The sequence below is a fragment of the Clavelina lepadiformis genome, chromosome 1 (assembly GCF_947623445.1).
Source record: "Clavelina lepadiformis chromosome 1, kaClaLepa1.1, whole genome shotgun sequence".
Classification (NCBI taxonomy): domain Eukaryota; kingdom Metazoa; phylum Chordata; class Ascidiacea; order Aplousobranchia; family Clavelinidae; genus Clavelina; species Clavelina lepadiformis.
In genome coordinates this window covers 14827288-14852622 of record NC_135240.1, presented here as the reverse complement: position 1 = coordinate 14852622, position 25335 = coordinate 14827288, and the positions used below count along the sequence as shown (strand labels likewise).

Sequence of the window (25335 nt, the reverse complement as noted above, 5' to 3'; positions counted from 1 at the left end):
TCCAATTCATAGAAATTAGAAAGTGATTAACTGACTCAATGGAAAGTGTGTCGCCTGCACACACAAGGTTGATCGACATGTCCGCCCGTTTATAATAAATAAACGAAGGAAAAGTGGTTGCTTAAATGCCAATTTTCAATAAATATACAAATAAAAACTTGTTTCCGTTCAGTCTGTTGTTGAAGTTGAAGTCAAACATGGTTGAAAAAAGTCTGAGCCTGCTCTTTTTCATGTAGCCGCAATAGGCTACATGCAAAATATTAATTTTAGCTATTTTGGGTTCAATTGAACTTAGATTTAAGTGAAATCATAAATTTAACCTATAATAATATCGTATGCAATAAGATTTGAGTTAACAAAACAAACGCAGAAAACAGTCACTCTGTATTTCCTGGCAGTAGGCCTATTTGCCAAAATCTCGCGTTTGTTGCTATTAACTGAGATGTGCTGATGTACAGTAGCTATCCAATTGTGCAACTATTCAATTTTCCTCCAGTACATATCTAGGCTAGCACTTGTAAGTAACTACAGATTTATCCTGACCTAGCACCCAATCAAAAATTCCTATGGGCTGGATAAATTTTCATCGATTTTTATCATAACCATATGGCTAAATTAATGAAGGTAGTCGTGCTCTATAATGAAAATTGTGGCACTTACACGCACAAGGTTTGTCAATGTGTACACCAAACTTTTTATCTTTACGCTGATTTAAAATAAATATACAAATAAAAACTAGTTGCTTGAATGTCAATTTATAATAAATAAATAAACAAAGAATGGAAACTTCAGTGCATGCCATCATGTCAAAATTTGAACGCACAGGTTCTTGTCAAAAACTGCCATACTTTCCATTTGGGTGCGTGCTGATTCCTTACGATTCGATAATTATTGACATTTTCCAAAGTTTTTTTTTGTAACTTTTTTGCTGTTAGGCTATGATTATGTCCTTACTTCATGTTTGTCAAACATTGTAGCATGAACTTGTACTAATTGTACGTGTAGGTGCGCTCCTGAAAGCGTAGGGTGCTTTTTGAGAAGCGACTTGGAAAACGCTGAATGAAATTGCCTATGGCCACAGGAGAGAGAGAGAGAGATATCCTCGTCTTGACTCCGAGATAATTTGAATCCCGTAAATAATCTGTGTTTTTCTGGGCTAGCACTGCATATAGACCAACGTTGCCAACAAAATGAGAAACGTTGATAAAAGTTATAGCAAAGCGAACTGAATCAATTAAACTGAATGAAACTTTGCACAAGACGCCTGAGTTTCTATAATAGGCTTACCGGTATACACTGGATAAGGCATCTAGCGGTATGTATAAAAATATGAAGAATGTGGCATTTTAAAGGAAACTGCCCAATTAACCGCCTCAAATGTATGGCAAACGTTAAATGATCAATAGTGACTTTACTGTGACTTGGTATGTTTTGAGACTTAACTTGATGAATTTGACTGACTCAACCTGACTTCTACGGGGAATGTAATTTTAATTTACTTGATATTTTGCTGTTGGTGACTTGACTTGTGTCACAACTGTTGTAATTTCTTAACAATGGCAGATTAGCGATGCCATAAATTGAAAACAGGGATTGTATTGAACGGTCAATATATGGTGTCTGTAACATAACAAACGAAACATAAATAAAGTAAATCAAGCATACATTTCAATAATAATAATAATAAATACTAGGCAAAGTATATACCAATTAGAATATTTCACAGTATTAGAAGATCAACTGTTAGTAATAAATAGAGAAAAGTTTTCTAAGACTTAATTCGTGTTTGATCAACCTTTAAGATGTTGCACATGAGTGTATATGAGAAAAATTGTATTACGAATGAAAAACACAGTGTAGATGGGACCAGTTAAAGCTGGTGTGGGGCCAGTTTCTCAAAATTTCTGCAGGACCCTAAAACTTTTAAATTAGTTTGAATACTATGTCTAATTTAGCTTATTATATAAAAGGACTCGAGCCATCCACACTCTGAATGTTAAATCTTCTCTGTTAAAAACTTTTTGGGTTTTTAATAGTTGTATTATCAGATTTGTGTAATCTTATCTACTTTCGTTATTCTGTTTGTTTACAATTACTTCGCATACATTGTATCCTCACACGACTGCTAAGTGTCTTTGCTAAATGCTATTGATTAAAGTATCGTTCTATAAATATGTGAATTTTTCACTTTTTGGTGTTGTTTAAAAAATCGATTACTTAGGCTGAAAAAGGAAGCCTTGTCATGTTACATGTAGAATGGTATTCTTTTTTAACCACTTGCCTTACCAATTTTTTTCGAGATTTGCGGTCAAAATATGCGTATTTATTTTATTGCATTTTTTGATGTAATACATTGAGGAAACACTATGCAAAATTGTTTTGGACAAAAATCAATAACTTTCGAGATATTCAGATTTTCATTTTAGTGCATACAAAGCGCAAAAGGTGTTCAACAAAATTTTCAAAACAGCACAAACTCGACACCAAACATAAAAACACAAGTAACATCAATAGTGATCTGATTCACTGCAGTTGGTTGTGTAATTGTTCTTAGAAAGCAAAGTTTATGCGGTACATTTGAAAACAAGGAGACACACTCAAGCCAACTTCGCACTCTGCGTCAAAACTAGTTCAGTTAGATTATCACTAGTACCGTCAAACTTAGCCATTACAGTATATTACTTTGTGTAAAAATACAATAATTACTCTTTCTATTCGCCTGAAAACTATTGCAAAGAGCCCCATGAAAACAACTTTGAATTCGCTATGCTATTGACTATGTTGTTGAAATCGCTGTGCTGATTTAAACACAATTACACACTGCAATTAAATAGCTAAACGAATTTATCCGAGCATATGCGAGCGTTTTTGTCCTAAAAATGAGTTAACTCGGGATAGTCAACTTTTTTCCCATTGATCAATTCCGAGTTAACTTGAGGTAATAAGGCAAGTGGTTTATTACATAGGAAGTGGTATTAACTAAAAAGGTAACCGATATCAGTGGAAACACCAATCAAATTTGCAAAACACTCAAGTCAAGGTCCGAAATGACCAGAGTTACATGATAACAGTTGTGACGGCAATAAGCTTTAGACAAGCAATTTGTATATTTTCTAAAAAAAAAACTTTTCTCTGAAAGAATCCAGACTAATTTTGAGACAATCATGATGTTATGGTAACCAATTTAATGCAACATGTAGTGTGACTCCAGACATTGACTTGAAAAACATATACAATGTTAGTTGCCATAATCACGAAATGACAAGTCACAATGTTTAATGCAGGTAAAAGCTTACTGTTTTTTCTTAAGAATCATTATAAAAAGTGTTGTATTAGCAACGTATATAATGTTACTAATGGATTCCAAAATTTATCAGAGAAATAAACTATTTAAGCTTTAAAATGATTAACAAAGCAACACATTTCCACAGATCATTGGATCACCCGAACATTTTTCTGCAAGTTCTCTCCTACATGTACAGTTTTAACTAATAACTAACAAAATGTTTAGTTGCTAAAAACTTTTAGCTGCTAGTGGCCATTAGCCGGATAAAGTTTCCCAGCTCGATTAAGAAACTATGTAAATAAAACAGTAAATACTGACTTTGTCACGTATGCATGTTTCGCTTTGATGCTAAGCTCGCTGGGCAGTGCCATGTGTTTTGAATTCTTTCTTCAGTGAAAAACATGAACATGCAGAATTGGAAGTAATATAATGAGATATGCAAGATATATGAATTAAATTATTTTGTTTTCCTTCCAATTCTATACATATTTTGGCCATGTTTATGTTGTGTCAGTTTGCACATAATTGTATCCAAAATTTACTGGAGATAAGGTGGATTAAGCATATTTTCTGTGTACTTAAGACTTATCTTAAGACATTTAGATCATGTACGTTAAATGTTTTGTCCTTTGTTTTAGTACAGTTTTATAGTACTTGTGCACTGCCTTTAGGATTACACTGTGATATTAGCATTGATGCTACTAATACTTTGACAAACTTTTTTAATGTCTGCACATTTCAATTACAAACACTTTGTTTCTGGAGTAGCAGGTGGTGTTACATCAACATGCATATTACATCCATTGGATTTGATTAAAATAAGATTTTCAGGTTGCACACTTATTCTATAATAAAGATGCAATTCCATGTTTCAAAAAATTCTGTAATTAACACTAATGTTGAAAAATGGATGCAAGCTTGTAATCATATGTAATTCTGCAAGCTTGTCATAGTTGCATCATACTTTTCAGTTAATGATGGGCTAGCAGTTCGACCCCAATACTCCAGCATGTGGGACCTTACAAAGAGTGTGTGGAAGAAGAATGGATTCCAAGGACTATACTCTGGAGTAATCCCCAATATTATTGGTTCTGGAATGAGCTGGGGATTATACTTCTTCTTGTAAGGTGTTATTCTATTCCCTACACTTAAAGGGTAGATTTTAAATAATGATTTTGATCTACAGTTACAATGCCTTAAAATCTAAGCTAACTAGAAAAGATCCTACTCAACCACCTACTGTTGCCCAGTACTTAGCTTGCGGTGTTGCTTCAGGTCAGTATGAGTGTGTACTTACTGGGTCGTATTTATAGAACACCAACAAGCTAAGGTTTTTGAAAAAGGAAGTAAATATTTTTTGTTTGATGCAGATTTGCTTTAATTGATGCTGATCCTGTTCCCTTGTGGTTAAACCCATGTGAAATTTACATGAATACTCACTTGATAAAATTGTTACCACACAACAAATTTGTTAATGGTACAAATATGCGTTTGTGAAATACTGTATTTAACTGTTACAGGATCGTTAACTCTTTTGTGTACTAACCCTATTTGGATTGCTAAAACACGCCTATGTTTGCAATATGAAGCACATGGGGCCACATATAAAGGAATGTTAAATGCGATTACCGACCTCTACAAGCAAAATGGTATAAGAGGGTTATACAAGGTTAGTTATACCGTTAATATAACTAAATTTTGTTTACCCAAATCATGTGGTAGCACTTTTTTACAAATGTTTAAACCTTTAACTTTACTCTCATTACTTCTTTTTTAAGCTGTCTACACTTTACGAATATTGTATTGTAATTATCATGGTACCTACATTGCTTAGTTAAAGGTGCGGGCGTCAACTTAAGAAATTGTTTCAAGAGCGATAACTATTGTATGTCATAATGCTGTCACCAGATACATGGTCTGAGGTCAATCACTGTAGGGCTAGGATCTTGTAAGTCAAATTAATGATGTTGCCAGTCACTCAATCATTGCAAAATTACTTATATTTTGCGATTTGAACTGTGGTGGTATGTTTTAGATGTAAGGGTGAGATTGCCAATCAGACAATCAACCGCAACAATGTACTTCAGAGTTCAGACCAGTTTTCCCATTAACTATAAACATCGCTTGGATAAGTGAGCAATTTTGATGAATTTCAGTTTTAAGAAGGTTTTGGAAAGGATGACTTTTGACTAGGACGTAGAAATGATCTTCTTTTTTCCTGCATGTCATATGTTTAATTGTACTGAAGTAGCTCAATTCATAACACGAAGTGAACACATCATCATCTTCCATTTGCCTGTTGTTCAGGCCTGGTCTTCATCCCGAAACAAATTCAGGGTCGACCAGTTGTCTGCAGCGACGCCTCCACTTTCCCCTGTCGATGGCATCCTTGATCTTCAAACCTTTCCTTTTCATATCATCCTTCACTGTCTCTTCCCATGTTTTCTTTGGTCTTCCCCTTTTCACCTTTCCTTCAATCATCTTATGTTGTACTCTTCTTATTAAGCTCTCCTCATTCATTCGCTCAACGTGCCCCAACCATCTCAGACGATGTCCTCTCAGATGTTCTTCAATATCTTCCACACATGTCCACCTTCTTATCACATCATTGGTAATCCCATCTCGTAGTGTCTTACCACACATCATTCGAATCATCCTCATTTCTGTCGTCTGCATTCGCCTGCATAGCCTTCTTCATCGCCCAGCATTCAGCTCCATAGCACATCACACTTCTTACACATGCTTTATACAGCCTTCCTTTCAGGTTGGTAGAGAGTAGTCTGCCACAGAGTGTACCAGACAATTCCTTAAACATTTTCCAACTAGCGCGTATTCTTGCCGTCACTGCCCTGCCAGTACTGTCATTTTCCCCTATCATATCCCCCAAATAACGAAACTCCTTAACAAGCTCGATCTCATCACTTCCCAATTTCACATATTTCTCCTCTTCTTCATCACTAATACAACCTTTACATCTGCCACATTCGTAATTCATTCCACTCGTCAGCCTTCCATTGATACCTGAACATCTCTTATGCACCCAATACTTGCACTTTCTGCATTGAATGGAATTTCTCCCTACTCTCTTCCCACAAATTGCGCATGGATCAACAGTACTGACTACTCCCTTCGACGATTTTCTATCAATTCTCATCGCTTTGGTTTTATTGATGTTCACCTTCAAACCTTTGCTTTCCAGTGCGCTTTTCCATCTAACAAACTTCTCCTCCACCTCTTTCCAGCTATCTCCTACGAGAACTAAATCGTCAGCATACAAGAACTCTTCCATTGTTGTTTCCAAATCATGTGTCAGAGCATCCATAACAATTACGAAAAGCTACGAAGTAAACACACTAGAATTCTGCAACACAGTGTTTCAAGCATGGCCAGTGGATTAAGTTTTCTCTTAAAAAGTTGTTTCTTCTTTTTCCTTGTTAAATATGTGTTTTGCTCACTGGGCAGAACATTGACTCAAGAAGTTAAAACCCACATGCTTTAACAGATAGTATAACCAAACTGATTTTAACTGGGTATTTATAGTGATTAAGTCAATATATTAATAAAGCTAACGAAGTCACATTGTAATTGTAAGGTGTTTTTGTCATAACAAATGATTGACGATTAAATGCAATGTCACTAATAAATATGCAGCAACTTTAGAAACACTGTTGTTTTTGTTAAATGCATGCCATGATTAAAAATTTATTTTGTCCAAATTGAATCCTTGGGGATTAACCTGATGAGATGATATCCTTCCACAGAAATGACAGGGAAGTAAATTTTGCATGGCATCTGCTCACACCAACTGCTCACGTAGGGTTTGAATGGAAATGCATCATTTACATCGATTTTTTGCCATAGATAAACATTGTAATATGTGTTAGCACATAATTACACTGACTTGACTGGATAGCCACTTCCTCGTTTTAACAAAATAGCTTCACACTAATTTATCATGCAAAAAGTGCGGTGTATAATCAACATTTTTTGCGCTACCCATTAAGGAGTGGATAAAAATAACATGTCACAAACAGAAAGGTAGTGTGTGAGTGAAGAATAGACATGAAATCACATATACTTGGGCGACATACTTCACAAAAATAATTCGCTTCAGTTCTATCAACACGTTACTTGATATCCCATGTTATGAGAAATAATATGAATTAGTTTTGTGGACTTGCAATGTAAAGAAAATGTGGTAGCATTTTTTATGCAGAAACAAGGATCTAGTTATTATACTTAGAGCAGTGGTTTTCAACCTAGAGGTTGCGACCCCAACTGGGGTCGCTAGCCTTTTTTCTGGGGGTCGGAATGTATTTGATGAGTGGGTGTATTTTTTAACTTTTTTTGAAGGAAATGATACCTGAAGTGGTTAAAAACTGGTTTGCAAAAAATTGAATTGTTTTTGATTAGTTTTTTGCTGTACAGTGCTGTGCAACAATTAAAGTAAGACCACTTGCATTGTTTGCGTTTATTAGTGAAAAATGTGTTTAACTATTAAATAATAAAGACGATTGTTACGTAATAATATTGTATAGATTAGGCATGAAGGACTGTTACCATCTCATTTTAGAGTTGTTAGCTTAGTTTTTTTAATTTTGCAAGTACAGTACTACTGTAGTTTTATTTTTTTACTCTTTTTTAAGAAATGGGCAAAACGAGGTCTCATGCAACTGAAATGAGGACTCAGATCAACATATTTTAGCAGAGAGTAAGCTGCAGCTGTACTCAGAGAGTAAACTGCAGCTAGTCTAGGCGTAAGCAGAACTTCAGTACACCAGGTTTAGTTGTTGTCTATGCCCCATTCGGCGGTTGCTCTTCCATAATCTTGAGTGGCATTGTCAGTTGCGTAAGCAGCGCTTTTCTTGTAAAATGTTATTATACGGTCGGTTCTGAAGACTAACAACTGCTGCCGACTTTTAACAGTTAGTCTTAAGTGAGAGACACTTAGTAATATTGAAGAATTTATTATTAATTTTATGCTACTAAGCAATGTACTGTGTTTGTAGAATATAATATAAATAGACTTGTTTATTTGAACCTTTCATACATTACTTTTGCCTTTTTTTAAATTGTACTTGTGTACATAACTGCATTATTTTGGAAGGGGTCGTCAGGTCATCTTGGGTTGCTCAAAGGGCCGCGGTACGAAAAAGGTTGAAAACCACTGACTAGTAATTCATGGAACATGTGTGGCTAAAATAATTCATTTACACTCTGTGTGGACTGTAGACGATTTAATGATACATCTTCTCAACTCTTTTGGCAAGAGAGATTAATGTAAATAAATATTCATGACTCGATGTTGTTGAACAATTGTTTGTCATAAATAATTGGCTTTGAAAATAGGTTTAACTATTGGTACCCTTAACTTTATTGCTCTAAAAACTTAGTTAAAATTTTCACAAACGTAACATAAATCTCAAATACTAGTATGAAAATGTACGCAAAGATCATTGCGGTAGTTTTTTGACCGTACCTAAAATAACGCTTACTAAGTTAACTGAATCCTTTTAAAATTACAAACTCTTCCCAGTTAGCACCAATGATTGACTCATAAACAAATCTTTGCTGTATTTCACGCTCAAAATAAAAAGCCCCGCACCTATTGGTGACATGAGTAGAATGAAGTAACTAGTCATCATTGTCAGTGACCTTTAGCAGCTGACCTTGATACACAAAGAAACCAATCAGAAAACACATCAATAGAGAGGAAAAACGATTAAATAATGACGTCATACACAAATTGATATGTCTATGTGGCACCAACTGCCAATACAGATGTGACTAATACACGCTTTTCTAAGCAGAATGTTATATTTACGAAAATATGGTGGAAGCCAAGCATTATAAGGCATCACTATAGTCAATCACCCATGCTATTATTTATCTTAAAATACCCTGACATAATCATTGATTTTACTTGTAAATGTTGTGCAAAGTCCAAAATGTTCAGGGGCAACGCCCCTTGGCCCCTCAGGAAATATGTGCCTATGATTGAAAGTGTACATTCTAAACAATGCAACATACAGATGCACTGATATCTATTTAGACCAGTGGTCTTCAACCTATTTTGTGAAATCGCCCGTTTTTCGGAGTTCTGGATCAAAATCACCCCTATGATTATTTTTGTACGAATGTATTTGCTTTTTGCGATATACAATATGCTTTGAAATTATCACAAAAAGAAAGAACAATAAGAAATAAAGCAGGTAAGCAAGTTATGCTATAATAGCTTGGTAAGTAACAGATACATACTGATAAAATCAATTGAAACAGCGTCTTCCACCCCTTAAAAAATAAAATCACCTCCAAACTTCAAAAATTGTCACAGTTGCCCCCTTGATGGACACTATCGCCCCCGTTGAATAACCCTGATTTAGACCAATGTCCGAAAAAACAATACTACATTTATTTACACTCATGAAACCCAAAAAATAATGTGTTTCTAGTAATCGCATAATTATTAATAACATATGCATGGGTACAAAACGTATAAAACTTCTGTACTCTGTACTTAGCTACCAAACAGTATACAGTACAATGCAAAGAGTACAATGGCAGCATGTTTATCGTGCAACTGAACTTATGCAGCATACAACACATGTTTTAGGCACGCTTAAGATTTCCATGACAAAAACATTGTTATCCCTAAGTATTACTAAATACCTCATGTAATGAATAAATCAATAAAAAAACTGCTAAACGTTTGCATTGTTTCTAGGGCTTTGCTCCTGGATTGCTTGGAACCAGCCATGGTGCAGTGCAGTTTCTAGTTTATGAAAAACTAAAATTGTGGAATGCTAAACGAAAGAATGTCTCAGCGGAAGCTAAAATGGTAGGAGGAATAATTTTAACAGCAATAATGCAATCTGCCATCACGTTTTTACAACATTGGTTTAACCAATTTGGGAATATATATAGTTGGCATTACATTTAATATTAATTTACAGCCATGGTTTTTCCACCTGAAAAGTCATCGATTTGAACCTAAAAAATCGGACTTTTTGAACCTAAAATTGTGCAGTACTAATTGATTTGTACCACTTTTGAACGTAAAAACTTGCTTCATCTCTCCCATAGAACACTAAAATTAACAAAAATGTAATTAATAATAATTTACATCAACAGTGTCTGCTTTTTGCCTAATTTTGTCAGATTTTGGCCAAAAACCAAAAATCTGGATCTAAAGTTTAGAATTGGGACTGTTTAAACTGTAAAATAAAAACCTTAAATGTTAAAAAAAGACCTAAAACTTTGTATTATAAGAGTTTCCAAAACTAAGCATCTTTTTGGTTTTTGATAGTGTAATTCTGTAGAGTAAACTCATGTAGAGTCCTAATGTGGAGCCGTTGTATGTAATTAAAACAACTAAACTAAGTGAGATGAAAGCAACTAGACCGAAAGACTGTGGTACTGTGTGAAAATTTAGTAGGCAAGCCTATGTGAAGCTGCTACACGGCTATAACGGTTGATATTATTGGTAGTGCCATTTATTATTTAACTGCAAGTGCTGCTGCTGGTGACCATGCTCATAAAAAATGAAGTAATGGGGAAGTAGTGTATAGTGACTCGTTTGCCTCCACTACTCTGAAAGATACCACCAACGCAAAGTCTATGCCATTCATTTAGTACATAAACACTGGGAGTTGCACTCATCCCTTGAGGTGCGAGTTGGCCACATCGCTTAGGGTCAATTTAGCAAGTGGCAGGCAAGCCTAAACGCTACAATTAAGTTAACCAATCACTGGGTTGTGCTGTCATCCAAAACTCGCAGGACATGTATTCAGTGGGAAGCATGGAAAAGAGAACAGTTGGTTATAACATGGGCTAAGATTTGCTGCTCTGTGCGACATTCACAAACCGCAGGGTTCACCATTTTTGGTGAAAGCAGTTAGGAAAGAACTAAAATTTTGTTGATGTCACTAAACTTGGCGTGATCTACTATTGCATTGTATAGGTTTGCTCAAATATTCTTGAGACAAATCTATTTCAGCAGATTGGCGTAAGAATGTCGTTCAGAAAAACGTCAAAATCTTAAAACATTTTCAGGGAGTCTGTCATTTACCACCCAAAATACTTTTTTTTACCAACACTAGCATATGTAGGGAGAGGGCATTGGGCATATTTTTAACCATACGCCTTTTTACTTTTTCAGTGTTTTTCTTTTATTGCATTTCCTTGTTTGCGACTAATTATCAGCTACAACTTACACATAAAAAGTTATAAGATCAATAGGTGGGTTTTGCGGCGTTTCAAAATCGATGTATATGGCCTTATAGATATGAAAATGCACTTTGTTTAAGTCGTTTTAAAGAGGTATTTGAGGCGGAAAACACAATTTTTTTGCTCTTCGCGCATTTTGGACGGTTTAGACATGCTCAAGATTTTTATAATCAAAATTTAAAGCTTTTTGACTTCCCTCAACGCAACCTTAAATACGCCGCCACATGCAAACTATACACAGTTTCACTTGTTAACACGATATTGCAGTTATCGGTATTTTAATATTTTCACAGTGACGCTGTTATTTTAAGTAAAAACTAGTTGCGTAATTCCTTATCGATTGAACAATAACAACAGCTGGCTAGTCTACTTACACCTACAGAAAGGTGTTGAGTTCATAACGTTAAACTTGGCACGTATGCGCTTAAATGATAATTTTATTAATGAAAGGTACCCCCAACAAGGCTGGGACCCCAGGGCACTCCGCCATATAAATCTGGCGCTGAACGAAGCCGACCGATATATTTGAAATGAATGGCATCATTCTTTGCAAGTAAATTGAAATTGAAAGCAGTAAAATTTCATTGCTGTAATTGTTATTAAATCCGACAAACCAAACTGCATATTAAGCAGATGAAAATTGGCTAAAATACCGATTTTGAAATTCTTTTCTTCGCTTTCACCGCAAAACATATAGGAGGGAATTCCGGAAAGGTTTGTTTTACATATATGTGTACAAAAATTATTGAAACAAACTTTGGGAGTACAGATCCACATAACATGGCAAACTAGTGTCTAAGCATGCGTTCTTGTGTTATCAAAGGCAAGTTTCGACAGGACCCGAGGGGCTAGGACTCGATCCGTGTAGGATGCCGTTCTTGAGGCATTGCAACCAGCTTCTCTGTCTGTGACAGGTAGTGAGGGTAAAGCTCCGGTTATAGACAAGCTTCATAATTGTACGGGAACACTGAAAATGGGGGTTTTCCATTTCCCAGATTTTCACAGAACCGGGAAAACAGGAAAACTTTGCTTAATCCTGGGGAAAATTAGGTTTTTATAATTGCACACAATGATACAAAAAAGCTAATAAATGGCAAAATTAACAGAATGAAAATTCATCTAAACTTGTTTTATTTGTTTTTCATTTAATGACTTCGCAAAAAACTGAGAACATTAACAGATTAGTCACTGAAGCATGAACGAATTTTCTTGGTGAACAGTCCTGCAGCAGAAAAAGCTCCTTCTGCCTTAACTGGTGTGAATGGTGTGGCGTATATGGCTTCCAGAGTCCTCGGGGTAACCATAGGGTTTGGTCAAAAGACTGACAACATAGCTATCTGACTCCATATAAGCCATTAACAGCTTTGCAATCGCTTTGTCGTTCTTTATATGACATATGAACTTTAGTTTAATCCAGTTCCAAGCAAGTTTAGTACAAAAACCATTGTGTTGTCATACGCTCACAAATCCAATTGCACATTTTGATGATTGAAATTTAGGCCTCTTTTCAATATGTTTTTGTATTGTTGACTTAACTTTTCTAACTTAGAAAACGGGAAGTTGAAAAGTCACTAAATCCAAGTTTTCAAATGCTAGCGGTAACCAGTGTCTCCATTTTTGTTGTAAGTTTTATCAAAAAATAGTTAGAATGTTTATTAGGCTATTGGATTAATTCGGGTTAGGGATTTTGACGTTGAAAAGACTTCTTGTTATAACAGAGATAGCAACACTGGTTACCTGTCTGGAAAAAGCTTGCATGCAAAGGCGTGAAAACATACTGTGCTAGCTTTTTCCTCAAAGCTATCCTCGATGTCCTGGGTCGTAAGAGTGACCTGGTCACTTTTAACTTTTCTCGTCGCAAGCCAGCCTGCTCCCCGTGGAGGGAATCAGTAATTGTTCCAATACCGGCGGACGTCAGGCGCTTGAGAAGTTTTGAAGAGGACATATAAAAACGATAACTATTTTGGTATTTGCCGCCAATTTCCGGATAACTTCGTATTATTTCAACGATTTTTATTTGTTTACTTAATTATATACATATCTTTTTCATGCTACCATTCAGGCAACTTTTGATGTGATTGCCATGTCAGCTGTGTCAAAACTTATTGCTGCATCCAGCACTTATCCATATCAAGTGATTCGTTCCAGACTTCAAGAACAACATCGAACTTATCGTGGTCTCCGGCATGTAATTTCTTCAACATGGAGGTAAGGAAGCAAAGATTTATGTGAATTTTGAGATTGACCTGTTAACCATTTGCTAATTTTTGTGTTACCTCAGGAATGAAGGATGGAAAGGTTTTTACAAAGGACTTGGTGCTAATCTTTTAAGAGTTATACCTGCTTGCTGTATTACATTTTATACCTATGAAATGATGATGTATTATCTACCTGCTTCTTATATTTAGTGATCTTATGTGTTGAATTTATGCAATATACAAAGAATTACTGTAATATATACATTAATATTTATTGCAAGAACATAAAACATGACACGATTACTTAATACAACATGTGTTATCTTGATTACCCGAAAATAAAAGAAGTACAGAAGACTCAGTAAATTCACATGTCATTGCCTCAAGTCCCAGAACAGCTTCGTGTATATAATTAATCTAATTTCAACCCCATCATAGGTATGAATATGCTTTTGTCACCCCAGTTAGCGTAACATTTGAATTTGAAAGACGTTTTTTGAATTGACTTGCTACAGTTGAAAGAAACTTTACATTTCCTTGTGTAAACTTGCAATCTATTTCTAATGCAACAATGTAACATGTGATATGCCTTTAAATAATTTCATATTTGCCCATATACAAACCTTCTAAACTACTATGTTTTTGCCTAGATTGCATAACTCTGTATTTAAAAAATTTTGTCAAGTATAACAAAACACAACTTATTCAAGTAAGTATTCATTACAGATCCCTTTCAGCTGCATGTTTAAAAGTAAATAAATTGCATTCTAGGAGAGAAATTTTCTGTTCAAATTTTTTCCAAACAATGCTTCCCGAATTTCTGGCATCATCTAAAATTACAACTATTATATTTAACTTGATCTGTGTAAGTGTTTATTCCAACTAAACATATCGTAGTAATGCCACATTGAAAGCATGATCTTCTCTTACCTGTTTACCAATAAGTCCTAATCTAGCATCAAGGGTATTGCAGACTTTTATGGATCCATTTTTACTTGTCATTTCAATGCCTCCACAACTATCAGCAGTTAAGAAGTCTTTATCATTTATAACAACATTAACGTCACGTCCAGCTTTCTCCTTAATTTGTGCAACAGCTTTGGGTATTGCAGCCTATTCAAATAAGTGTTGATTGCTTTAGTGCACAGAACACGCGATATAATGATTAAGTATGGAGGTATTGCGAGTGCCAAGCCATGGCTAGACAATCCTAATTAAACTAAATGGTCAAAAATGGTTCAATTTTTGTTTATTTTAGTTTTAAAAATATTCAAATTGAAAGATGTCTGTTGATAGAATGTACAGATACTTTTTAAATTTAAGACTTTTTCTTTGAATTAACTTTTATAAATAATTCTCACCTGGACTAGATCTACTTCATTGACTAAGCATTTTACTATTATATAATTCTCAAGAATTTGGAAGAGGCCTTGTGCAATAAGACCAGAAAGAAGCTCAGCATAACGCCCTTTGTCCTTTTGAACTTCACTCAACTTTTCTCTTGCTTCATTTAGAATAGTCTACAAAGCAAATTCCAAATAGCTTAATGCATAGCAAGTAAGCTGCATATTCTTTTATGACAACTATTCACACAATCATTTGACTAACTTGTATGTGATCTTCCCGAAACTTCAGAATTTTCAGCCGAGCAGCATTAACTAGTTGTGAATGTTGACTAAAAATAAGTATTGTGAACAGATGATCAAAAATATTCATAGTGGTTTTTTGAACGGTTACTAAAATATTAAACACACTAAACCAGCAACATTTTACTAAGAACATAAATTGACTTATGTTTCAGCTTGTTATACTTCGTGAACTGTGAATAGCTGCAACAATTTAATACATATTGAAATCTATTATACATTTTCTTCTGTTGTTCAAGTTGCTTTTCCTTTCGTTCATAATACAGCATTATCTTCTGGCGTTGTTGGTTAACAAGTCTAGTTTTTTCAATTTCAAACTCCTCATCCGCCTATTTTGATGAAAAACAGTGGTTTCTACGTTTAAAATGTACGCTACAACCAACAGCTTAATGCAATAAATATATTTTAAGTTAATTTGAAAATCAATAGCTTTGATTTATATTCTCTACCAATTTGGTGCAATATTCTTCAAAACCATTTACTGAATTATGTAACAAAGCAAACATTTTCAGAAGCGCCTAACATTTTCAGAGAAAGGACAACAATGTCAGCCCAAAGCTACACTTGTCAAGGTGACTTTGACCAGCTGCCTGAGTCTGCCTTAAATGGCGAGTATATCAAATTGGGGACATAAAACTTTTGCAACACTAAAATGTAATTGTAAAATTGTAAAAAACATGGCCCTCAAGCAAAATTGTTTAGCTTAGGATGATGTCCAAGTGTTTATGCAAAATGGCTAACCTGTGACATTTTCAACACATACGGCGTTAAAGGGTAAAATAAAAAAAAACTTGTCCCTTGTTTTCATTACACATGTTTATTGCTATGTATGCAGACTACGCAGCAAGGTCATGAGTTAAAATAGGAATGACACTGAATTAAATAATGCATTCTTACACCACAGCACCGCCAACATCTATAACTTGATTGTGTTGCAGTACGAAGGCTCAGAAAAGCTATGTGGCAGTTGGTGTTGTCCTTAGGCATGAAATCCAGCGGTATAAAATCTGATGTTTTGGTTTATTTTAAATTGTGCAAAGATGACAAAAATAAAACATAGTGCTAGCACAGCCTATCTTTAATAAGCATGGGGAGTGAAGTACTTTTGCTTCAATCACCCAATTACTCATGATATTAACGTAGCTACACAGAAATTTCATCCATAGATGGATATACCAGAAAAGCCTTCAAAAGGTGGCCATCAGTAAAAAAATGATTGAAAAAACTTGCATTTTTTTCAGTTTGGTGCTACCAGTCGTTTATTAAATTAATTGAAAATTCTCAACAAAAAGATGAAGCGGAAGTTTTCAAGGTACCGTAACTTTTGTTAGTCGAAAGCTGCGTTTCATGGAACTAAGGGGTACAACAACACATTAAATGTTTTTTAGGGATGCGAGAAATAAAAAAGACTGGGAACCCCTGGCGTGATAGGTAATACAACGGAAATTACCAATTGAGTAAAATTCAACTAAAAGAATTAAGATATCAAACTTTATAGTACTGGTAAACAAAGTTATTAGCTGATTTTAATCAACTATTATACCTTGGCCGAGATTTCATCAACCTTTTCATCTGCTTCCTGGTCAATGAAAGCTATCATATGTTTTATCTATAAAATATAATACAAAGGTATAAAGAATAATAGTCAAGTTTAAGTTAAAACACACACAAGATTTAGATAAAAATACACAAAAACTTGATATATTGAAGCCCTATAGACTAGTTTACATCCTCATTTGTTTAAATAAATCCTAGAGTAAGATCAATTGTTTAATCACTTGATTCAATTCTTAATAGGTTTTGTCATTTGTTTAGCATTTTTTGCTTTCTGGTCTTATCTGTATTCATGGGATAGCAACATCATTCAAAAAATATTCGCCTGCATACAGTAACTCCACAAGTTACATTCCAAAAGAACATTCATTTGTTGAATTGTTTGCAAGTTGGTATATCACAAATATGTACTGTATACAGCACAGAACAGTACTGTTATTAAATCTTACATCATATGCAAAACATGGGTAAATTGTTTTATTATTTTAAAGAGAGAAAACAAAATATACAGTGGGCTTACTGTGGTTGAAATCAAAGTCAGAAAGTAAGTTCTGCAACAGCCACCTCACGGTACAATTAAGGGCAATTTGGAAAGTACAGCTTTGGACGACTTGGGAAAAACAATTCACTTTCATAATTGGGCTTATGACGCAACACTTGGATCAGAAACTCAGTTTACTGGCCAAAAGAAAACGTGTAGAAATAGTGCGTCACTTGGCTGCATTTAACGTAAAACATTTGGCTAAAAATTTTTATCATCTTATCTTTGCGTGCGTCCCTATCACACACGTGTTTGCTGCGTGTTTTCCGGCTCAATTTGACAGTGCATCAATGTTCGCTTTTGTGAAAACATAAAAGGTATCGTCGTTGCTTTCGCAGGGTAGAATCAGTGATTTAGTAATTTGATGGAAGTCGAGATTGCAAAGTCAGTGAATAGCACACAACGCCAAGCTATCAAATGCTGGACAAAGTATTCCTGCACACCAATTGTTTCTACAAAAGCAATTTCAGTTAATTGTGCAACTAAAAAGACTTCTCTCTAAAATGTGTACGGTTTAGCAATTAACATCATTGTTATGACTTCTATTTATTATGTAACAATACATCATGTAACTTGAGACATGGGTTGCAAGATTTTTTACAGTTTTGTTTCTTACTGTTACTGTTATTTAATTTCTTACTGTTATTAAAGGTAGGCGGTTAGGAGAAAGGCTATGCACAAAGTTAATTTTACTTACATTTAAGGTTTGATTTTAAATCAGATTCAGGTTATTATAACATCTAAAAAACTGCAAACAGCTTTGATCGCATGATTTTTTCGGTGAAATAGCGGCAGCGAAAAACAGCAGTTTTTCTTTTTTAATAGATTCAATTCAAATTTATACATCTAGAACTAAATAGCGTTTACAGTATTTTTTGGCTTTAATTTAAGAAGTACTATGCCTTCCTTAAGAAAATGTTAACTTACATGTTTTGGCAAAATATACCACAATCGTAAAGCGTCAAGACGGTAGAACTGCATAGCTTTGTGCCAATGCGGTGAACGAAAAACATGTGTAGCTTGTGTAGCAGTTATAATCTCTCATGTTCATGGTTTGTTGATGCCATTGCAGAAGAATAAAATGTGTGAAGATCTTAGTGTGTGGTTTTATAAATAAATGTTTTGGAACGGAAAACAGCAACTTCGGTACCTTAAGCAATTTGCTATGTATACAATCGATTTATGACGTCATGATCGAGTACTCAAACTCAATCGAGTAATTTTATCTGATTACTCGGACTTGACGAATCCAAGTACTTTCGGTTTTGTCCCATCCCTAGACACGTGTTAAAGAGGGATGAGAACGATATCCTAAATAAGGAACCGAGGTTTAAGTTAAATGGTTAGATGGCTATTTTGAGGAAGGAAGATGCTCTAAATCAATTGAGCTGGTGGAGAGGGCTGCAGAAAGTTTTGACGCAGAGATGCATCAGGTAACCCTCCTCAACGAAGAAGCCGCTGGATTAAAACCGATGGCGGTGATGATGAACAATCGCTGCACATTGTATGCACACGCACAGGACAGTGTATGGCATTTAAATGATGTAAATGAAGCTACTGTGACAACCTCTTTTCAACACAGTTGTGGTCCCAGACGGATAATAATGGTGTCACAAAAGCCAAGTCAAAAGATGTTTCAATGAAGAAAAGTATCGCACTTATTAGGCATAGTGAAATGCCAATTGTTGCAATAAAAAGTGTTTATTAAAAATTTGTATAGCCAATGTGGTAGTAAGTGATTAATCGCGTATCGCATTTTTTCTGCAATGTTGATGCTGTATGTTTGGTTGCGTAACGAGATGCAAAAGTATTCAATGCGTAATATTTCTAATAAACAACAGGAAAAAGTACCTTTTTGATGGTTTTTGGGGATTTTCTGAAAAAGTAGTCACATTATCACGCTCATATACGAACTTAACCATTATTTTTGTAAGCCCCACCCACATACCAAAATTATGTAACACGTTTGCGTGATTATGCAATAATTATCTAGAACTGCTTTCTACATTTCAGAAACTTCCCTCACATAGAGAAATTCCACGATGCAAAATCGTTTTGGACACCCTCCTTTCTAGATAAAAAGACTTGTGTAACGAAAACAGGACAATAGTGTAATGTTTATTAATTTTGGGTCAGAATTTCATGAAATAACAACTGTATATACATGTATATGTCAAATTAATTATAACATGCAAAGCTTTCCATTATTATGTGCATTACAATTACATTGTGCCTAGTTCTAAATGGTATAACTTCAAATTGCTTCTGTAAATCATTTTAGACATATGGAAAAGTTTATGAAAAATCATCGACAAAAAGAAACTTTACGTGGATAAGTTTTTTCCAAAGATGAAATTTCTAAAACAAGAACAATAACAGACATTATTTTCTTACCTGCTTTTCCACATCTGCATCACTTAAACCCATTTTGTTAGATGAGCAACAACAATTGTGGTTTAATTGTCACTTTCTTAGGTCTGCATAAAAGATAGTAAAATATTGGAGAGTAGCCTTCTAATCTGAAAATCACTACTACAATTTACATTTGTTGACCGTTGTGTTTGAAAAGTAACTTGTTTTGTGGTAGGGGTCTCTTCCACTTCTTCAAGCCTACTCCCGCACTAAACATTTTTATCATGGTTTACTATTGTAACCTAGTACAGTAGATTGTGCTTATTTTGACCACCTTGGGACCAGACTATCTTGATTATAATATCACAATGATCACAATAACCGAAACTGCGATAGAAGTGTTTAACCACATCAGAATTGATACAGTTTGGTGTAAAATGACAAAAATACATCAAATTCATCATTTATTTCATTAACATTAAACACCAACATTAAAATCAACATAAGTAGATGAACTGAATATACAATTGTCAATTTGCATAACTGACACAAAAATTGATTAAAAAAAATGAGAAAGATGGAAAAAGTGGTCATTATTTACAAAGACTGGTCACAGTTAATGGAGATTTTTTTATGGCAAAATTCTAGACCGTACCAAAATGGTCATATAAAATGGGTGGTCATATTATCCGTGGTAATATGAAGTGGAACTACTGTATTCATAATTTTCATATCTTGCCCAGATTGTTTATTTTTCATCATTTATCATTGGGGACAAAAATATGTGACAAAGCTACATAATATCTGCACAGATGGAACACAAGCAGAAAATACAAACATATATATATATATAAAAATATACATTTATAAATATGCTTTTCTTGACAGAACCAGAAGTACTTCAAAGGCTAAAGAAAAATATGGAGTATTTTTAAGTTAAGTAAGGACATAATCATAGCAGGGTAGAAGTTACAGGCAAAACTTTGAAAGATGCTTAGAATCAAACAAGCGTAACGAAGTGCACGGGTGGCTTCATCCATTTAGCCGTAACGATTGGTCAAATTTTCAACAGCAGTTTTAACTGAGCACATGCTAAAACTTTCTTGTTACAATACCAATTCCAGCCCGAAATTGGTGACGTGAAGTAGTTGCTGATTAGTGATTTAGAGAGGCCAGGGTGTTACTACAACAGTGGTTCTCATTGTTTTGAAATAGCGCTCTGTTATGTTTTACTGCTCATTAATTGATATGCTACTGCTCAAGACGTTATGAACATGAGTCCTAGGCCTAGCTGAAAACCGTCCACAGATCGGTTGTGGACCGCTGTTTTAGAATAAGAAGAGTGCCATCTTGGACAATCATGTTAAACCAAGATGACACATAGGCCTATTGCACAATAATGTGAAAATTTGCACTTTATATGCAGCAAGTTTTAAAAAAATAACTAAATGCAAGGTTTCGAAACATTTCAATTCAATTTTACAGTCCAAGCAAACCTATACATTTGAGGCACCCGCTCTATAATTAATTGGCAGGCTGCTGTTCGTGACGTAATAAACAGCAGGCTGTGATTGCTCAAATTCAAGTTATTGGAACACCGTTATTGGTTTCTGCTGAAAACTGTACAGTTAACTGTTTGTTTATATCGAAGGTGTTCAAGACATGAACATAAATTAAGCTCAGTCTATCCTCACCTACAAAACAAATCATTAAATAGTTTCTTTTCTAAAATCCAATATGCACTTTTCTTGGAAAACGACCTAATACAGTAATCTAGCATCCGGCTGACGTCTGTGTGGTTGGCCCGGGAAGTCGGGAACCGCTGCTTTTGCTTCAGACCACTTGATCATGTTCTTCCCTTAAGCAAAAACTATAGTCATAAACCTGTCAGCGGATATCTGCAAGTTTCCGTAGCCTATTGCGATTTTTTTATAATCGTTAAACAAACCCGCTGTCACTTCATTACAAATTTAATTTTAAAACTTTTTTGAGGTTCTTGTATTGTGATTGTTCACTTGATCTTGTGACAAACATAGAAATCAAACATGTCAACCCAGCAAACAAGTAATAAACTGTAGTGGCTTGGGAGCCACATCCAATACCACTATATGAATTGTGGAAACATGCGCCATTTAGTTACTGAAACATTGTTCATGATAAAACTGCAACTAGCATTTCTGCAAGCTGCAATCTGGCTGCAGTTGCAACTTGATGAAACCACAATTATTGTCGTTTAATATTTGGAAACTGCCCTAAATAACTTTATGTGAAAACGCTGTTTAGTGCGTTACCAGGTGATTTCATAACATCCTAGTTTTAACTGAATGTAATTCCCATTGCCAACGCTTTGCCTTTATCGTTCACACATTCTGAAATGTTCGTGTATATTGTGTTGAATATTTCCGTTCACATCGCTCCGCTTTATAAACTCGTGCTGATACGCGAGTAACCACAGTCAGAGATATTGAATCGTACGAACGTACTACGTCAGTCGTGTTAAAATGTAATTTGTTGGACTTGTGCTAAACGATGAATGTTAAGTTGTAAACGTGTTATAAGCGGAATCTGTACAGTTCCTACAATAAAGGATTGTTTTCTAATAAACTGTATCTGTTAATCGTAATAGCTTTCGGTTAATAACAGCAGCAACACGTTAAGGTTAGAGATTTCTAACCGCACGCAACCACGGAGTCAGATCATTAATTCGGCAGGTAAATTAAGACCGAATAGCATAAGTTAAATCAATCAGCAGTGCCTCTGCAAAACCATAGTATTAGCAGATTCAAGCTTATTTGCCTTAACATATTTTTCCCTACTTTCTTGCAATTTGAAGCTTGCGTTTGAAAAAAATAAAGTTTCTTTCTGTTTAGAAAATTGTTTAAAATTTTTCTTGCCATTGAAAACTGTTTCTTTTAGCCATAAAAGTGATGTCAGATTTATACAAAGGATTTTATTACTCAGTGCGTTAATCCTGTTTTGTAAGTTTATCGGAATGTAAAGTTGTCTTTTTGCTGCATATGACGTAAGACTTCATGATTTTATCCCCTTACGTCGGACAAATACGTAATAATGAGTAATGACTAATGACTTATGAAGAAGCGTTACTATTTATGACTTTTGAAGAAGCTTTAGAGAAACTAACCAAGAGAAATAATGCACTTGTTTAACCGAACCTGATATTTTTAGGGCAGTGTGCTGACAACTTTTGATGCCGTTTATGACTTATGAAAACGACTTAGAGGAACAGTAATCTATCTTGGAGGTAACAATTAATGCGTCACTTATAAAAAGCATAATAAACTTATATACTTGATTCCCATTGGCTAAACTGCAAAGTGCACTGTATTTACACCTTAATTACGCCACTTCATGTGTGCACTATATATTTGTTGTATTTAGTTATTGATTTCTTTATTATCTGTCAATCTGTATAAATGTAACCGTTTTCCACCTCAAAAAGTAAAGTTGTTGAGGTCACGAAATGGACCAGTCGAGTGTTATAGTGGACATCTTATAAACAAATATTAATTGAACTTGACTGGTGTATGCTGAATGAAATCTTTCTAAATGTCTGTTAGGTAATATCTGAGGCGTTGTTTTGCAGAGCTTATTAATGCAGATGCAGAGCTTATCTGTCTTAACTTATGTTATGTTAACTTAATTTACCTGTTGAATTAATTATCTGACTCTATTGTTGCGTGCGGTTAGAATACTCTAACCTCTTGTCAGCCGAAAGCTTTTAGTATTACAACAGATATAGCTTACAAGAAAAGGTTTTTATTGTAGGTGCTGTACGCTTTCTCAATATTAGGCATAATCAAAAACATAGTAATACCACTGCTTATAAAATGTCTATTGAGTTGCAAACACCATGACTATATAATGTAAGCTCATATGACTCTCTCTGTATCTCTTCGTCTCTCCGTCTCTCCGTCTCTCCGTCTGCTCGCCGGTAAAAGTGCGAGCTTATAAAACGTGAAGCGATGGGAGTGAAAATATTTGACAAGAAAAACGCAGCATTTCAGAACATGGGCAGCGAGGAAAACAATGTGTTGGCAATGGGAGTTACATGTAGTTGAAGCTGACGTGTGGATAAATACAATCAGTATAGTTTAAGCACGAGTATATCTTCTTGTTAAACTGTTTGTAAACTTTGTCTGTAATAATAATAATACATACTGCTATTAATAACTGTCTATTTTAAGTTGGCTGATGCCTAGAGACTTCTAGGCTGAGTTTTCTTATTTCCAGGCTGAGTCATTTCAATATGAAATTAAAATAAACTTTCAAGAAACAGATATCACCATAAGCTTTTTTTTCGCCTACTGATGCATTTAAACGGCTTATGAACTGTGGCACAATAAAACCACATGCTCACGAACAGTTAACGAGCAGGAAAAAGTGGCAAAGCCCAAAGGCTTAAAACATACAATTTAGCAATATTGTTATTGTAGGCCTACTATAAGAAGGTAGGTTAGCATGGCCACCAAACCCACAAAATAATTCCTACATTTAACGAATGTAAGGACAAAATAACACAAAGCAACTAAACAACAACACTGTTGCAAGATGTAGAGGACATGTTTCCTAACATTAAAAACATGCAATTTAATAGCCGAAACAAATATATGAAATGACATGGTTAGATTAAAATGACACTGAATATCCTAAGTACACAAAAGATGGATGTTTAAAGAAAACCGCAAAAAAAACTCCATCCTAGGGACTGGAATCCCGTTTCTGTGGCCAAGAGAGTGCACAATATTGAGGCCCACAAGTGCACTGAAAGATAGACAGTACGAATGAAACTATAATAATGTTTTTAGGAAATCATGCCTCTACATTCCACTTCAACTACAGTTTATGTGCAGACTATGGCATATACACACGATAGTGATTATGATAACTATCCTACAATAATATGTCACAATACACAATAACAGAAAAAAAGCAATGTTTCAAGTTAATTTTGCCCAAAGAACATCTTTGTAAAAGATCCACGATTCAGAACGACCACAATCAGCAATGAGGAAGACCCGATATGACGATCATGCTCATTTTGGCCGATGATAGTAAAAATGCCGTGCCAGCTTGAGAAGACGAATACTTTCATTCCAATCGAAATCTTGTGCAGCCCCGATGAATGAGAACTAACAACAGAAAGCAAAAGAAAACTCGGCAGTCAACGTTCAAAAGGAGTGTGCTAACCTGTAGGTAGTTGCTATATTAGATTATGTAAACAATGTTCAGTAGACTAAAGAAATGGAAAAACAGCTTATGTTTGTAGTTGTTGGTGGCTTTTTAAAGCACATGCAAACTTATGATGATCTTTTATTGGTTCAGGCAGAACATTCCAATATTTAACACCAAAAAATTTTATTGTCTGCTGCGTAGTGCTTTGGCTGTAGTATGGCAAAAACAGTTTATTTTTGTTTCTTGTGTCAACTGAGTAATTGTTTTTGTTGACTTCAAGGTTGTCGAATACGGATGGCAAGTTTTTTTTTGATGTATCTATGCATAAACATGTTGGTT

The 25335-nt window shown here is 34.9% G+C and overlaps 2 protein-coding genes across 5 annotated transcripts; one reads left to right on the top strand and one right to left on the bottom strand.

Moving 5' to 3' along the window:
- The first annotated feature begins 890 nt into the window (after positions 1-890).
- On the top strand, positions 891-14067 carry LOC143445377 (solute carrier family 25 member 32-like). Of its 3 annotated transcripts, XM_076944449.1 has the most exons (8): positions 1151-3284; positions 3432-4117; positions 4258-4408; positions 4473-4561; positions 4807-4955; positions 10011-10124; positions 13575-13720; positions 13794-14067. In XM_076944449.1, exons 2-8 carry the CDS (start codon positions 4012-4014, stop codon positions 13918-13920), a joined length of 882 nt encoding a protein of 293 aa, XP_076800564.1. In that variant the 5' UTR covers positions 1151-3284; positions 3432-4011; the 3' UTR covers positions 13921-14067. The 3 variants fall into 3 exon arrangements, with proteins under 3 accessions (XP_076800574.1, XP_076800564.1, XP_076800555.1); XM_076944459.1 differs by lacking the exons at positions 1151-3284; positions 3432-4117 and adding an exon at positions 891-1132; XM_076944440.1 differs by lacking the exon at positions 1151-3284 and having other exon boundaries at positions 3291-4117.
- On the bottom strand, positions 13964-20120 carry LOC143445392 (V-type proton ATPase subunit E-like). Of its 2 annotated transcripts, none has more exons than XM_076944480.1 (7): positions 19846-20120; positions 16900-16965; positions 15576-15685; positions 15319-15385; positions 15072-15230; positions 14641-14823; positions 13964-14552 (listed from the first exon to the last, which is right to left on the bottom strand). In XM_076944480.1, exons 1-7 carry the CDS (start codon positions 19876-19878, stop codon positions 14547-14549), a joined length of 624 nt encoding a protein of 207 aa, XP_076800595.1. In that variant the 5' UTR covers positions 19879-20120; the 3' UTR covers positions 13964-14546. The 2 variants fall into 2 exon arrangements, with proteins under 2 accessions (XP_076800595.1, XP_076800587.1); XM_076944472.1 differs by having other exon boundaries at positions 13964-14540; positions 19846-20098.
- Between the last annotated feature and the right edge of the window lie 5215 nt (positions 20121-25335).